The sequence below is a fragment of the Jaculus jaculus genome, chromosome 17, assembly GCF_020740685.1.
Source record: "Jaculus jaculus isolate mJacJac1 chromosome 17, mJacJac1.mat.Y.cur, whole genome shotgun sequence".
Taxonomy (NCBI): Eukaryota; Metazoa; Chordata; class Mammalia; order Rodentia; family Dipodidae; genus Jaculus; species Jaculus jaculus.
This window is the reverse complement of record NC_059118.1, coordinates 60,850,445-60,866,871: the sequence shown is the minus strand read 5'-3', so window position 1 is coordinate 60,866,871 and position 16,427 is coordinate 60,850,445. Positions and strand designations below refer to the sequence as shown.

Below are 16,427 nucleotides of genomic sequence, written 5' to 3'. Positions count from 1 at the left end.
TATTCTGGGCAGTGTGTCCTGCCTGGCTTATGGATTGCATAGCTCATAAGGTCTATGGCTGGGTAAGACTGTTGGTGGGTTTTCTCCACAAACAGCCTTCATAGCACAATCTGGCAATAGGAAAGGGACAGTGGAGGAAGCTTCCAGAATTCCACCTTGGTTTCTTCATGTCCTGCAACCAAAGAATGAGACACCTTTCAAAATGGGATCTCAGCATTAGTTCTGGTGGGAAACCAAGAGCTTTGCAATAGCCTGTATAGTTTGGGGGACTCAGGGATTTCAGTGACCAAATTACTTGGTGAATCCCACCCCCAGAACTTAGATTTCCCTATAATAACCTATGTACAGCTTCTGGATAAAGCAATATCCACCCATGGTGGGTGCTTCTGTTCAAATTCTTTTTAAAAAAACACATATTTTATTGAGCTTACAAAAAATTAGATGTTCATATGATCTTTTTTTCATACACCTTTGGTTTTAGTTAGCCCTCTGCCTGCTTTGCTCCATCTCTCCATCCTGATTACCATTTGAATATTTCTGCCGCTAATATAGTGCCCCGTTACTTTCACTCTTATCAACACTCTTCCCTGCAGGTTATTCATGCATATACAGTAATAGAACCAAACCACACCCATATTTTAAAAGCCACTTTTTAAGATAGCTTTTGCTAATCACTTTCTATTTACGTATGTACTTTGTGATCAAAGAAATTGAAGGTAAATATTGACCCTGATCGTCCTGATCTCAGTGAACAGCCCTGTTTAAACTACAGCATTGTAGTGGTGAAGCTCACGTCTTCCCCAGGCAAATCCACAGTCAGGACTGATCTCCCCGTGCTCCGTCCTCGTATATCCAACTTCTCGTGGCATAGCCTCCATTGACAATATCAAAGGCACTGAAAGGCAATCTCAGTGGAGGTGCACCTCACCGTATGCCTCCTCTAATTGTTTTCATCTGATTAAATCTGTTTTATAGAGTGCTACAGCCCCTCCAACCAAATCCAAACCCTGAAGTTACATGGTTCTCTCTTTCACCTGCACCTTCCAACCAGCCTGTAAGTTCTATTCAGCCCCTTAACTATTTCTTAAAGATACCTCAACATCCCTTTCCCCTGCCATGCTCTTTAGTCAAGGCTTGTGACACTGTCTAGGTAGTCAAAGTGGCCTTTTAAACTAGATCTTCCTGCCTCCAACATAGGCCCTAACACTAAACCCACCTTCCTAAAATGGAAATTATTTAAGGCCCTTCTCTGTGCTCCCTGTTAGAATAAGGCCAAACTGCACAGCAAGGCAGACCATCCCTGCTCACGTGATCCTTCTCCACATCTGCGAACTCGCCTGAGCCCACACCTTCTCTACATGCCCATCTCCAGCCAGGTCACAGCACTTTCTTGAGATGTCCTACACCCTATGTGTGGAAACATGCTCATCTCCGTTTTGCTTCTAACTAAATTACATAAAATCCTCAAAGGTTACTGCAGTGGTAAATTTTCCCCAAAGTTCTTGGCAACTGGGTCAGCCTTCTTCAGACTTGTGTGGGCTGCTTAACTTTCTCTTTGTAAAAACCCATTTATCTCCTCACACTTTTCCAAAATCCTGGTAAAAAACACTCATTATGACACCTACCTACCCTCTTAATTTTTAAGTGTGCAATACACTAGTGTGAATGATGCACACAGTAGACTTCTAACGTACTTATCTGAAGCTTAACGCCCATTAAACGCTAGTTCTTTGTTACCTTTCCCTCAGTCCCTAGAAATCATTAACCTACTCTGTTTCTCTGACTTTGAGTATTTTAGGTCCACACCCAGGTAGAGTCGTGTAGAGTTTGTTGTTTTATAATTTATTCATTTCTCTCAACAGAACGTCCTCAAGTTCAGTCCACACGGTTACATAACAGGAGTGCTCTTTACCGTGGGAGGCTGCACGTACCGCCTTCATCATACGTTCCTCTCTGCATGGCTGCTGAGATTGCTTTCAAAGTGCAAAGAGTGCCACAATGTGGAAAGGCTGGTGCCTCCTTGAAATGCTGATTTCAATCCTTTAAAAAAACTTTCATTGAAAAGTTTCACACATGTATGTAACGGTTTTTGGTCCTCATTAGGTCTTAATTCCATATGAATGTATGTATATATGTGTGCATGCATGTATGTGGGTTTCATAGTTTATATTACAAAGCTGTAGTGACTAAAACAGCCTGCTACCAGCATAAAGATGGACATGAGGCTGGTGAGGTGCACAGCGGCTGAGAACCCAGTACCTACCTAAACCAGATCCCCCTGATGGCACACGCATCTGGAGATTGTTTCCAGAGGCTGGAGGCCTTGTCATACCCGTTCTCTCTATATATTTGCCTCTTGGGGGCTGGAGAGATGGCTTAGTTAAAGCATTTGCTTGCAAAGCCAAAGAATCATGGCTTGATTCTGCAAGACCCACGTAAGCCAGATGCACAAGGAGCACATGCATCTGGAGTTTGTTTGCAGTGGCTGGAGGCCCTGAAGTACCTGTTCTCTCTTAAATAAATAAATAAATACATATCTGCCTCTCACTCTCTCCCTCTTAAATAAATAAATAAAATTAAAATAGATGTATCAATTCAATAGAAGAGAGAAAATGACCCCACATACATGTGGTCAGCATATATATAGCACAGATGTCAAGAATACACATGGGTAAAGCGATGGTCTCTTTGGTGAATAGTGTTGGAGAGATTGGATACCCACTAGTGAAGGTGCGAAACTGAATCTTTATCTCAAACCATTGCCCGACAGTCAGTGCCAAACAGATTAAAGACTAATGCCTGGGCTGGGGAGATGGCTCAGTGGTTAAGGCACTTGCCTTCAGAGCCTAAGAACCTGAGTTTGATTCCCTAGTACCCATGTAAATCCGGACGCACAAAGTAGCACATGCATCTGGAGTCCGTGTACAGTGGCTGGAGGCCCTGGCACACCCATTCTATCTGTCTCTCTTCTCTCTCCATTTGTAAATAAATAAAAGTATATTTTTAAAAAGAAAGAATTTACTCCTAAGACTTCAAATAGTAAGTCTAGGAGAAATCAAAGCAGTGAGTTCATGGCATTAGTCTTCTTATCAGTGCATGGGTCTAAGAACCAAAGCACAGGTAACAGATGCCAAAATAGACACCTCAATGGCCTGACAAGAGGCTCTGGAGCTGGTCATGCAACTGAGCAGCGTCCACACAGTCAGCTAGAAAAATAAGCAGCAGGTGACATGTCCATTTCATTCCTTCTCAGGCCTTTCCCTCTCCCGCTCCCACTGCCACACCCACACACACCCACACACACTTCTTGCTTGATAAATTCATGACCTAGCAGAATCACACCCTCTGTTCCTCAGAATCAAAGCTGGGTTTTGATTCTTTTGTTACTGAACATGGCAGCAGAGGGGATGAGGGAGGAAAAAAACAGGTTGTAAGGGGGAGTGAAAGAGAATTGATGACACATTTCTTAGGAAATGCCCCAGAATGCATCTCAGGGGATTGCTCTTTGATTCTGCTGCCTATGATTTGGAGACACAGTGTAAATGATTCATGCAAAGTTAACACGCGCCACTGAGGAGTGGATACTTCTCCAAAAACCAAGTCATGCCTTTGCTGCTTGTCATGACAAACATCGGACCCAATCAGGGATATTTCTACTCAAGACAGATAGATCAGACATCTCAGCTTTCACCCCATATTCACACGTGATCGTTGAGTGTGGAAACCGAACACTCTGAAGGATGGGTTGTGGGCGCTCCTTACCTGAGACAGTACAGATACACAATCAAGGAGGTGATGATGGACAGAAGGACGTACACGCCCACTGTGATCACAGCACCAAGAATGGGCGGCTGCTGGATGTTCACGAAGAGCCAGTAGAGCTTGGCTGCATCTGCGGTGGGCGCCTCCTCACTACGTGTAAACCGCTGACAAAATAAGGCACAGATTAGTGAGGGTGATGATGCTGAGCATCAGGCTACAGCAAGTTTAAGATTAGTGAGGGTGATGATGGTGAGCATCAGGCTACAGCAATTTTAAGACATATAGGCTCAATGACATCACACTGTGTTCCTAAATTAAATCTTCTAAATGCCCCAAATGGCAGACCTTCAGCTATGCAAAGAAAAAGAAACCAGGCTGGGCTTGGCATGCTTGGTGTACCGGTTTCTTCTCATTCCCTTCTAAGTCTTTAAAATGCACACACTCAACATGCAATTCATGAAGTAAAAGGCATGTTTTATTTATGTGCTATTAACTTGCGAACTTAATGAGCACAAGATATGAAGACATTAAATATGATGCTGGAAAGATTTCTTTATTTCTGAAGGAGATTTGATAGGAATTTAATTTCTGCTGTGCATGAAAGAGAGGCTTATTTTAGAAACTTATAAAAAAGTTATCAGGGCATTTAATGTGAGCTTGAAAACCAAAGTTTACATTCAGTTAATTTAAAAACAACTCCTTATTTGAGAAGAGGAAAAACGCTCTGTAGTAGGTTACAAATAAATGCAAGGTAATGAGGTCTTCTGAGATAAATATGTAATTCATCGAGTCTGTGCAAAGGGCCTGAAGCACAGCAGTGGGAGCTGGAGCTTATTAAACATGGACATCCTTTAACTTCGATGCTCATGATGTCATGCTGTTACAGAGTGCAAACATAACGGAAGGCATTTGTTTTAAGACAGGAGGGAGAATCATTTCTTTTGCTTTTAAAGTGACAATTATATAAATATACCTTAAAAAAGTAGCTAATCCAAATCACATATGTGTCAAAGAAAATAGTAGACTAGACAAGTTAATTTGTACTTTTCCCATACCAAAGAAATCCCTCAGTAATTGGGCAATGAGTAGAATTCAGATGTTTCAACTCTCAAGTCCCATTTCTTTACCACCCCAAAGGTTTTATGTTTATGCTCTTGGATGTGTTGGTCTACCTGGCAGGGAGCGGCCCTGCTGCGTATGGCTAGTGTTCTGAGCAAGAACATCGCACACAGCTCCCCTCCTAGGCCTGACCTGTCTGCCGTCATGAAGAAATACAGTGTTCTGGGACCTGAGAGATGGCTTGCTGATTAAGCACTTGCCTGCAAAGCCTAAGGGTCAATTTCCCAGTACCCATGTAAGCCACATGTACGAGGTGGTACATGCATCTAGAGTTCTTTTGTAGTGGCTGGAGGCCCTGGTGTACCCATTCTCTCTCAAATAAATCAATAAAATATTTAAAATATTAAATAAATTTTTAAAATTTTTAAAAATGTTAAATATTTTATTCATTTATTTAGAGAGGGAAAGAGGCAGAGTGAAAGAGAGAGAGAGAGAATGGGTGCACCAGGGCTTCCAGCCACTGCAAAGGAACTTCAGGTGCATGAACCACCTGTGCATCTGTCTTACATGGGTCCTGAGGAATCGAGCCAAGGTCCTTTGGCTTTATAGGCAAGTGCCTTAACCGCTAGGCCATCTCACAAGCCCTAAATAAAATATTTTAATAAAAGAGCACATAGATTATTCATTATGAAGCAACATCACAAGGTGATGCATGTTTGGCTCATCTACCCTGACAACAGAGGCTGGTCACTGATTTGACCATGCCTACTAAATACTAACTGGAATGTTTCAGCTAAGAAGATAAGAAATAAGAAAGTTTTCCGGGCGTGGTGGTGCATGCCTTTAATCCCAGCACTCAGGAGGCAGAGGTAGGAGGATCACAGTGAATTCAAGGCCACCCTGAGACTACAGAATTAATTCCAGGTCAGCCTGGGCTAGAGTGAGACCCTACCTCGAAAATAAAAATAAATAAAAAGAAAAAAGAAAAAAAGAAAGAAAGAAGAAAGTTAGACAAGAGAATTTCCCTCCTGGGGCTCTCTTTTACCTGTATGGGTGTCCTTGTCGTTGATAGTATCTACTTAATATTCCATGATACAGAAGAGCCAAGTGTCTCAACCCTGAGCCCAGCTACTCGGGAGGCTGAAGCAGAAGCATGACAAGTTCAAAACCAGCCAGGACTAGAGAGTTCAGTTCAAGGGCAGCCTGGGCAACCTCATGAAACTCTACCTCAAAAATAGAAAGTAGAAAAGAAGACTGGATGTGGCTCAGTAGTAGAGAACTTGACTAACATGCTCAAGGCCTTATGTCAAATCACCAACAATGCAAAGAAAAAAAAACAGAATAAAATTAAGTAATATATGACATAACAAAAGAAGATATTACAAGAAGGAATACTGAGTAGAAAAAAGGGCATAAAAGATGTGATAGCTTTCTGTCGCTGTGACAAAAACGTCAGTGTTTGGAGGCAGAGTGTATGGGGTGGGTGGATATCTGGTCACGAGGAATGAATGATTGACAAGAATGAAAGATCTCTTGCCTTCTTTCACCCTCCCTTTGTCTTCTACCATAGGATGCCACAGGCAGAATGGTCTCACAGATGTCCCACACTCAGTCATGAACTTCTCAGATCACAGAAATGGAGACAGAGGACTTCAGTCCATAATAAATTATCCAGTTCTGGCAGTTCTGTAATAATTTCACAAGCTGAAGTAAGACAGGGAGTCATTGGAATTATTGCGGAGTGGCAATGTTTGCATTCTTCCTTTGTTTGATCTTTATTCTTTCATTACTTGGACTTTTAAAATAGTTATTGAGACAGTGTTTCATATTGTTAGGGTGGTCCAGAATATAGTATGTAAACCAGCTCAACTCACAATCGCAGCAATCCTCCTGCAGTACTCCTCATGAGTACTGGTACAACAATTATAAGCCACCACACAGTTGCCTTTCATTTTTACATATTATTCTTATCTTAATACCAATATTGAGCAATAATGCCATGCTTTTGTTATAAAATCCTGTATTTGTGCTGTAAAGTTCTTATGCAGAAAGGTTGTAGCTAGCAATCATGTACTGATCAATGAAATGATTCAATAGCAAGTCCATCCTCTAGTTTTTCAAATTAATAGTAGTGATTATGGGGAGAAAGAATTATTTTGAGACTATTTTACTATTTTACAATGCTTCCCAGGCTGGGCATGAACTCTGTGGTTCAAGCAATCTTCCTGTGTCAGCCTCTTGAGTAGCCTGGATTACAGGTGCCCATCATTTCACACAAATCCAGAGGAATAATTCTTTTGCATTCAACATGCTTGTAGTATTCCATACTACTGGACATTCATGGCCAGACTTGTAAAGCCTTAGTATCAGTCAATGTTCTGGCTTCAAAGCATCCCACTTGCCACTTATTTTTGTAGGTTGGCAGCAACAAAGTGAACCCAGAGCAGCGAAGCTCAGTAAATTCAGGAGTATCTCGCCTGGGGGCTCACCTGATTCATGCGATTTTTGCATGTCTAAGTTCCTAGGTGAGGTTAATTCCACTGGACCCTTGAGAACTGTCTTTCAAAACACTGATTGACCGATGGTCGATTGATTAACCATTTGCTGATTCTGCAATTTGGGATTGAATCCAAAGACTCAGACAAGAGAAACCAGTGCTCCAGCGCCGAGCTACCTCCATGAGCCCAAGTCTTGGCTTCAAACCACTGACTCCCAAACTTCTGGTTGTTCTCAAAGCAACACAGCATGTGTTAGCATGTTCCACTGTATTTACACAAGTTCACACAAGTTTTGGGCAGTCTGCGGATTGTATACAACTTTACAGAAATTTATTTATTGTTTTAGTAGGAGAGCAAAAGTAGATCTCCTCTGTGGTGAAAGTTGGTGTATTACAAGTGGAGAGTTCTTGTGTGGAGATACTTGGAATGAACCTATGGCCTTGTTTTTCAAGTGGGAAGAGACGCAGGTGCTGAGTGCACTTAAGGGCATCAAGTTCCTGTCAGCTTCTGCAGGCGATGGCCTGAGAACTGGTTTTGAGGCTGGCACTGCTTATCCCCAGACTCCATCAGAGGTCTCAGAATCCATGATGTTTGCCTACTTATTCAACTGTGTAAGACAGAATGGACTGGTCATTAAGTTGTGGAGTCATCGCTCTGAGGAAATCCCAGAAGGTTGTCAGGGGCAACTGCCCCTTCCCCACATGAGGCTTCCCCTGTGGCATTGCAGTAGGCTGAGCCAGGACTGTGCCTGCTTGACATTAGGCCCCTGGGAGGAACTGTGCTGTGCCATGGAGCATGGCCTTACTGAATGCAGCAGGCATCTCTACATCTCCTGCTTAACAAGCCTCGACAGCACTCTCCCCCTCACTAGCCTGAAGACTGACAGAAGTAAGAATCTGGGCAGAATCCACCTGGCTCCAGCTCAATCCATTCAGAATAAGAATGAGTAATCCTGAGGGTTAAAAGAACTGGAAGAGAGAATAGAAATCACTCTGGCTCAAAGGGATCCCTCTTCCTCCTTGCCAGTCATCAAGGTGACCAATGGTACTGAGGTTTCAGAAAGCAAAGTCAACTGGCACAGGAAAAAAGAAGACTGTCTGCAAAACACCATGAGCTTTCCTTGGCATTAGCTCCCGTCTCTATCAGCGGGGCTGAAACCTGGAGATAGTTGTGGCCTCCCTTGTGCGCACTGTTCTGGGTTTATTTTAATAATGTCAAATGGTCGATAGAGTATCAACAGTTGCACTTGTCAAACTCTTAGCTTTTCTAGAAATGGTTATTTAAGCAGTCAGAATTCTCATATGAAATCTCAAAATCTACTAGTGGATAAAAAGTTTCAGGGACCCCAGGAGTTCAAAACAGTAGTAGGCCCCGTTAGAAAACAATGGCAGAGGAGTGGGAAGGGTTTCCCTGGTAATCCTGTCTCCTGACCCTTGCTGTTCACCATGTGGTTCAGAGAGTCAGTATTTTCGGCTTTACCTAGGAACTGTGGAACTAGAAGGAATGTGGAATCTGAGGCCCTTCCTGCTGATTCAATGTGAGCGTTCTCGAAAAATACCCAGAGACTTGCAAATGCATTAAGGTTTGAGGTGGGCTGCCACAGCATGTTGTGGCCTGAGAGAAGACATGGGGGAGCTGGCTGTGCTGGCCTGGAGCGCCTCCTCCTACACCCGGGTGTCCCCAGGAACTCAGCATAACCTGAGCTTTGCTCGTTAGTTCTAACAGCACATGATTGACAGTAGAAGGAATTTCAGACACAATTCTCAGAGTGTGTCAAAACCGCCATGTCCGGAGACAGAAAGGTAGGGGCATTGCAGTGAGTTATGGGACAATCGCCTGAGTGCCAGGTCAGCCTGGGTTAGAGTGAGATCCTATCTCGAAAAACAAAACAAAACTAAACTAAATACAAACAAGAAAACAAACAAATAACAACAACAACAAAAACATGGTGATGATCCACTTAGGACACTGGAGTATAAATACATGCACATGGACTAAGAAACTTCTCTTTCCATATGGCATGTGGAATATCAATGCATAATTTAAGAAGACTTTATAAATGAATATTTGATCATATGGATTAATTTATAATATCCACCTGCTCCCTTGCTTCAGGCTGTATTTTATGGCCAGGTCTAGATACAAAAATTTGTTAAATTAGATTTTCCTTCCTTTTTTCATATTAAAGTTGGTTAATTTTTTTTATTCCAAATTAAAGTATGTTTTGGCTTGAAATATCACATTTATGGCCAATATCTTAAATTATGCAGTGACAATCTAATATAAAACTTTGAACAACTTAAATGAAACTTTGATAAAGTCCCTAGATAGTCTGAGGGTCATGGTTAAGCAGGCAGGGGAGTCAAAGGTACTCCAGTGAGACCTGGGCATGATGAGCTTGTATGGCCCACGCTGTCTTGGCATTCTTGGCTCCCGCCAGTCTGTTCTTTAGAGCTCTTGATGTAGCTCTGTCAGAGGTTCTCAAACTGTGGCCTCTGACCATAGCGTCAGTGTTATCTGTGGACTTGTTAGAAGCACAAGCCAGAGTCCTTCAATACACTGATGGAAGAAGAAGCCATGAGGCGCGTCCAGCAATGGTGGTTTCACTAAGACCTGAAATAAGCTCTACTGCACAATAAAGTTTAAGAACCACTAGTTTGGGCTAGAGAGATGGCTTGGCGATTAAGTCATTTGCCTGAAAAGCTAAAGGACACCGGTTCAATTCCCCAGGACTCACATAAGCCAGATGCACAAGGAGGCACATGCATCTGGAGTTCATTTGCAGTGGCTGGAGGCCCTGGCATGCCCATTCTCTCTCTCCCTCACTCTCTTTTGCAAAGAAAGAAAGAAAGAAAGGAAGGAAGGAAGGAAGGAAGGAAGGAAGGAAGGAAGGAAGGAAGGAAGGAAGGAAGGACACCAACAATAATAATAAAGTAACACTAGAGCCAGTGGTGGGATGGAATGCAGCTGTGAGGAGCTTGCTTAGCCTGTGAAAGGCCCTGGGTTCAAACCTCAGCACTAGAAGAAAAAAAAAAAAAAAAAAGCATCATCTAGTAGCATGTGCCAGGAAAGTGCAAGCCTTGCAAATTATACGCAACTAGAGATTTCTATGTAGCAATAAATTCACAGTGATATCCACATCAATTTTGTACTAATTTACAGTCTTCAAATTCTTTATCAGATGAAATATATTTCTCAATTGAGTAATCATTTTCAGGGGCAGCACATAGTTAAGTTCACAGAACATTATACTGACTCAAAGTTTGAAGGGGAGATTTTGACATGAAAGAAGAGAGTGCAGCCTGAGAAGTCAGAACTCTGGTCCTGCTCCGAGCTACAGTGTGCATTCCTGGTATATTCTTGGACAAAATGGACAAATTCCACATGCCAATTCCTTCCAACTGTAAAGTGTAAAGACTATATGCCCCACAAGGTCAAGTCATGTAAATATCCAACAAATAAATCTCATAAGGATGCTTAAAAACAGAGCCTTTTTCCAGAAAGAGTCATTGCGTCATTGTCACCACTGTTTATATATGCCACCGTGTATTTATCACGTCATCCAAAATCACTCAGCATTGCAACACAGCATTGTAATGTAGAAAGGCATTACGTCTGTCTCTTCATGATTGTCACAAAAATCCAAATAAATGCTGCTGGGATGAATTTCAAGAGATTATTACTTCGGAATGTTGGAGAAATTTGTATTCTTTAGTATATTGATTGCAGAAGTGCATTCCATTTAAACCAGATCAAAAGCTGCACTAAAGGAACTACTTAGTTGGAATGTTTGCTTATGAAAATCTTCAGTCTTAAATAAATTACTAATGTCTTAGTAAAATAAAGTTCATTTGTAATACATTTGAAAATGCAATTGCTAATTCAGATATTACCTTCTATATGATATGCTACTTGTTTTGCAAGTGTTTAAGATAGCTAAATTTTACATTTAAAATGATTATATGAGACATCCATGATTTTTCATGAGGGAAGTCTCAATAACTTCAGTTGGAGATAAATACTGAATGTTCATCATTACAGAAACATCCCATGTCAACAGAGCTCTGCACTAAAGATGAATTCTGTGTCAAGGACTCATATCCTGATTATTTTATTTGACTTACCCCCAGGAAAATATCCACTATAAACACTGCCAATGGGTCCAGAACTGTCCATAGTCCCATCGTAATGATGAGTTTTGACAAGGCATCCAGGCTAGAGGAAAACAGTAGCTGACAGCCCCATCTGATCAGAAGCAAAAGAAATATGACTGCGTTCAGCATTAAAGGCCCCACCACAATCACAGCCAGCTCCTCGCCAGCAAGGAGTGAAGAAGTTGGGTAACAGAGATCAACGGTGTGGGGGTGAAAATGGAATCTGTGGGGAAACAAGCAGAGACATGCAAATAGAAAGAGTTAAAAGCAAAACTGTTTAAAGAATTATGTTTTCTTTTTTTAAAAAAATATAGAAAACTTGAAACATACGAGCACCCAAAATTGAATTTCAGAAGTCTTCATCCATTTTGGGTCCCACTAGCGTCCCAGCTCATTCCACACTTGAAAAAAAAAAAAAAGACAATTCTACCTTCTACCTGGTACATTGTTCTCATGAAAGAACACAGACATTATCTGAGCACAGAAAGTGTGTCAGTTTGAGCCACTTGGCACTGCAGTTGACAAATTAAGAGATTCTCAGTAGTGCACAGGACTTACTGGCAGCAAATCCTAAATGCAAAATAATTAGTGGACTTCCCAATGAGTCAATGTCTAATAGAAATAAGAAATAGATCTAAATTCCACACAAATTTAGTGAAGCTGATTAATTTTTATTATGCTTTCTCTGGCTGGACCATAGTTTCCAATAACACAACACCATCTTTATTAACAAGTGTAATTTCTTAGCAACAAACTTGGAACCAGATAAAGTCCTACAGGTTCAATCCAATTCAGCCTGTGACTCAAGTCGTCTTGTGCCTTGATTTGGCAGCAGGTACAAAGTGGGAATTGAACTCCAGATACGCTCTCTCTCCCTAGAACTGCAGTCTATGTAAAACCGCATCACCAGTCAGCCTGTAGGGGCAGCCATCATTGCTGCCCATATTGCATTGAAAAGTTCTCCACACTAACTGCTTCTTGACTTTTTCTTCAAAGGAAGCTTTGTGCTGAGTTTGTGAGTTGCTGTGAATATCAAATAAAAGAATATACGTACACTTCTTAGCCAGTACTAACATAGTAAGGGCAAAATTAATGATAAGTGTTAAATGTCACAGCCAAGATATGTCACAGAGCCATAGTATGATTCCAAACTGCAGACTGAGATGATAAAGAAAAACTAGTGGTATAGTATTTTAGGTCCTGTGTTGCTTACAAAATGAGCTAAACTGTGCTGTCAAGATTATTTTTTCACAGTCTCATTGAATTAACTAATAAAAACAAGGCTTCCTTTTCTATTGAAGAATAAAATAGTTGAAAATAAAAATGTAATCAACCCAAGCCTGTAACATTTAACTTTTTTGCCTGCAACATTTGTCATTTATGCTTTAGAAATGGTGAATGGAAGGCAGGCAAGGAGGTATGGAGGGAGAAGGAGAAGAGATTAAGGATAGCAAATATCCTTATAAAAATTTCTTCTGAAAATATAGTTACTTGGTCTATATAAATTGTGATGTCTATAACATATACCCATATTAGTAATGCAATGTCAAAACAGTATTGAATACTATATTGCGTATATGCACTTACATGTATTCCTTTTCATAAATGTCTTAAATTCTTAATAATCACCTTAGTGGAAACTATCGATACATCTGTACTTTTATCTGCACCATCTCCATTTGATAAAATGAATGCTACTTGTACTGTGATCTATCTGTCTGTCTAGTGTCCAAGGAATCCAGCTTATGGAACAATAACCTTTAAAGTATCATCTCCCCCCTCCCCCACAGGACAATGGCCTAGAAAGCTGCCTGGGCTTGAGTTTGTAATTGTGTGAATTCAATCATTTTGTAGAAGAAGCAATCTTTGCTTTTCTGAGTAAGGGTAATAAATCAGACTTGCATTGCTTCTAAAACACTCTCAGCCTAAGTCATTCTGATAAAATAAAAATAGAATAAAACATGGTTGTTAAACTCCTTTTTGGATCCTGCTCAAATATTAGGACATATTTGAATCGGCTAAATGTTAAATAAATATTGATATGCCAGTTATGTATTTATATATACAGAACCCAGCTTAAGATGAGACTGTAACTGTAATAAAAGTTCTTGCTCCCAGATAAAGGCAATTTTTGTCTGTTCAAATGATACCTGCATTTTAGGTCTTCCAGTAAATGGACGGTAGAGGTATTTTGCACTTATTTGTTCTATCAAGATGAAAATTCATCTCTTTGACTTTCAGGGGAAAGCACTCACTTTGTAACTGGGGTTGAAATGGCCTGAAGGAACAGCCACTGGCCCAGGTAATGCAGATAGAGCCGCAGGAACCAGAGAGATGTCATCAGCAGAATGAGGTACCAAAAGCCCTGGCTCTTCCACTGTGCTAATTCAAGCCCGGAAGAAAACGACACCCAGGCAAAATAAAGATGCTTGAAGAGCTCCCCAGACCCACTGCCTCTGGTCACAGCCGCGGAAGAAGAACAGCTGCAAACAAAAAATATAATGGTCAAGTTCTGGGCTCACAACATGCTACAAGAGAAATATGCTGACAATAATAAGGAAGACATTGAATTGTCAAACACTGTGAGCTCAAAAGTTTCTTGTTGCTATCATGGATGACAAATGTAGAACAAAAAGAAACAGGGATAAATAAGGGAGATGCAAATCAAAACCACAACCAAATGGACCCACACCTAGAAAATAAGGAGCATTGATAAGAGTATGAATTTGTGACCCTTGGGAACTGCTAATGGGAATGTACAAACAGTGCACCCATTATGGAAAACTGTGTGATTGGTGTGTGACCCTGAAATTAAAAACAGCATTACCATATAATCCAGAAACCCCAGTTCCAAATAGCTGAATATCTATATTTCCAGAGAATGGAAATCAGACCACAGAAGTGATTCACTGCATCCATACTCACAGCAACCTTCTTTATAACAGCCAACACACGGGAACAATATATTGATGAATGAAGCCACAAACTGTGCTGTAATGCAGTGAGGTTCTGACACATGCTACAACATGAATGAGTCTTTCAGACAGGAAGGAAAACAATCCAGTCAAAACTGGATAAATAATGTAAGATTCTACTTATATGGTGAGTTTATATGTACCTAAAGTTACAGGAACACAAAAGTGAATGGTGGCTGCCGGCTATTGAGAGGATCAATCTGCCCTGTCTGTACAATGGATACAGCATTTGAGTTTTGCAAGATCAAAATGTTCTGTAGATTGGTTGTGCGGTCTTGTGAATATGCATGCAACTAAACTATACACTTAAGATGGCAATTCAGGGGCTGGGAACATGGCCTGATGGGTAAAGTGCTTGTCATGTAAGCATGAAGATCTGAGTGTGAATTCCTAGAACCAGGTAAAACAACGGGGCACATTGGGGAATGAGCATCTGTACCCCACCATGACAACAGTGAGACTGGAGCAAAAGACAATCCCCTGGAAATGCACAGGCCACTAGTCTGGGGTAAACAGTAGGGAAGTCTGAGAGCTCCTGCTTCAACAAGGGCGAACGAGAGGGAAAACACTCTGGTTGACCTCTGACCTCTACATATGAGCCATGGCATACGTGTGTCTTCATTAAAGGTTGTTGAGAAGATATACATTTTATGTCTTGTATACCATATTGTAATTTTACAGAGGTTTATAAAACATGAAAATGAATTATTAAAACAGTAAACTTGGGACTGGGAGATGGCTTAGCAACTAAAGTGCTTGCCCGCAAAGCCAAAGGACTCAGGTTTGATTATCCACATAAAGCCAGGTGCACAATGGGGCACAAGTGTCTGGAGTTCATTTGCAACAGATAGAGGCCTTGGCATGCCCATTCATATTTTTCCCTCTCCCTTTCCCCCTCTGCCTTTCTCTCTTAAATAAATAAACAAAAATATTATTTTAAAAACCATAAACTACATTTTAGAAAAAAATGTAAAACCTAATGTAAATTTTCCTTCTATCTCACTCACCCATCACATCACTCCTTGTTAAGATTAATTTCTTTGGTTGTGTTTTTTCCAAGGTAGGGTCTCACTCTAGGCCAGGCTTGCCTAGAATTCTCTATGTAGTCTCAGGGTTGCTTCGAACTCATGGCGCCCCTCCTACCTCTGCCTCCAGGGAACTGGGATTAAAGGTACAAGCCACTACGCCCAGCTCTGTAAGATTAATTTAACTGCAAGTAACTTGTTAAAGATCAACTATTTTGTGTTCAAAACTAGTGATATGCTTGTACATCACTAAAACTACTTGAACGGGAATTCAGAAGTTAAGTGTTCATTTTATATTTTTATTCATTTATTTGCAAGGAGAGGGGAGAAAGGGAGAGAATAGGAGTACCAGGGCATCTGGTTTTATGTGGGTACTAGGAAATCAAACTAGGGTCATTAAGCATTTTAGGCAGGTGCCTTAACCACTGAGCAATTTCTCTAGCCCATATGTATTCTTTTATTACTTAATGTAGACAGTTTCTGTTGAAGCTACATACGAAAGAAGTAACTGCTTCACCTTAAGATTCCTCTCTATTTGGGATTAACAGAAGTCTCTTTTCAAAGTCTCTAAAATTAGAATGGTCTTGTGAAAAAGATTAAATGGCCATCTAGGAATAATAGTTCAAACAAAAATCACACCCCCAAACATATGCATAGGTAGAATGAAGAACTGTCACAACATGGAGAATAACAAACCTGAGGCTGGAGAGATGGCTTAGTGGTTAAGGCACTTGCCTGCAAAGCCAAAGGACTACGGTTCGATTCCCCAGGACCCATATGCACAAAGTAGCATGTGCACCTGGAGTTCTTCTGCAGTGGCTAGATGGCCTGGCAGGCCCATTCTCTCATTCTTTCTCTCTCTCTCAAATAAACAAAAATAAAATAACAAACCTGATCTCTGCCTTGCCACAGATCCTCTCTAAGCCTGAGTGTCCTATCATGGAAATAAAGATG

General features: G+C 41.0%; 1 protein-coding gene across 1 annotated transcript in view; it reads right to left on the bottom strand.

Moving 5' to 3' along the window:
* The window catches only part of LOC101603424, a 301,585-nt gene that overhangs the window by 87,054 nt on the left and 198,104 nt on the right, over positions 1 to 16,427 (bottom strand). The window contains exons 18-20 of the mRNA XM_045136372.1: positions 13,729 to 13,956; positions 11,444 to 11,696; positions 3,763 to 3,926 (exon numbers count right to left, since the gene is read on the bottom strand). Coding sequence (XP_044992307.1) covers positions 3,763 to 3,926; positions 11,444 to 11,696; positions 13,729 to 13,956 — 645 coding nt within the window. The remainder of the gene's footprint in view (positions 1 to 3,762; positions 3,927 to 11,443; positions 11,697 to 13,728; positions 13,957 to 16,427) is intronic.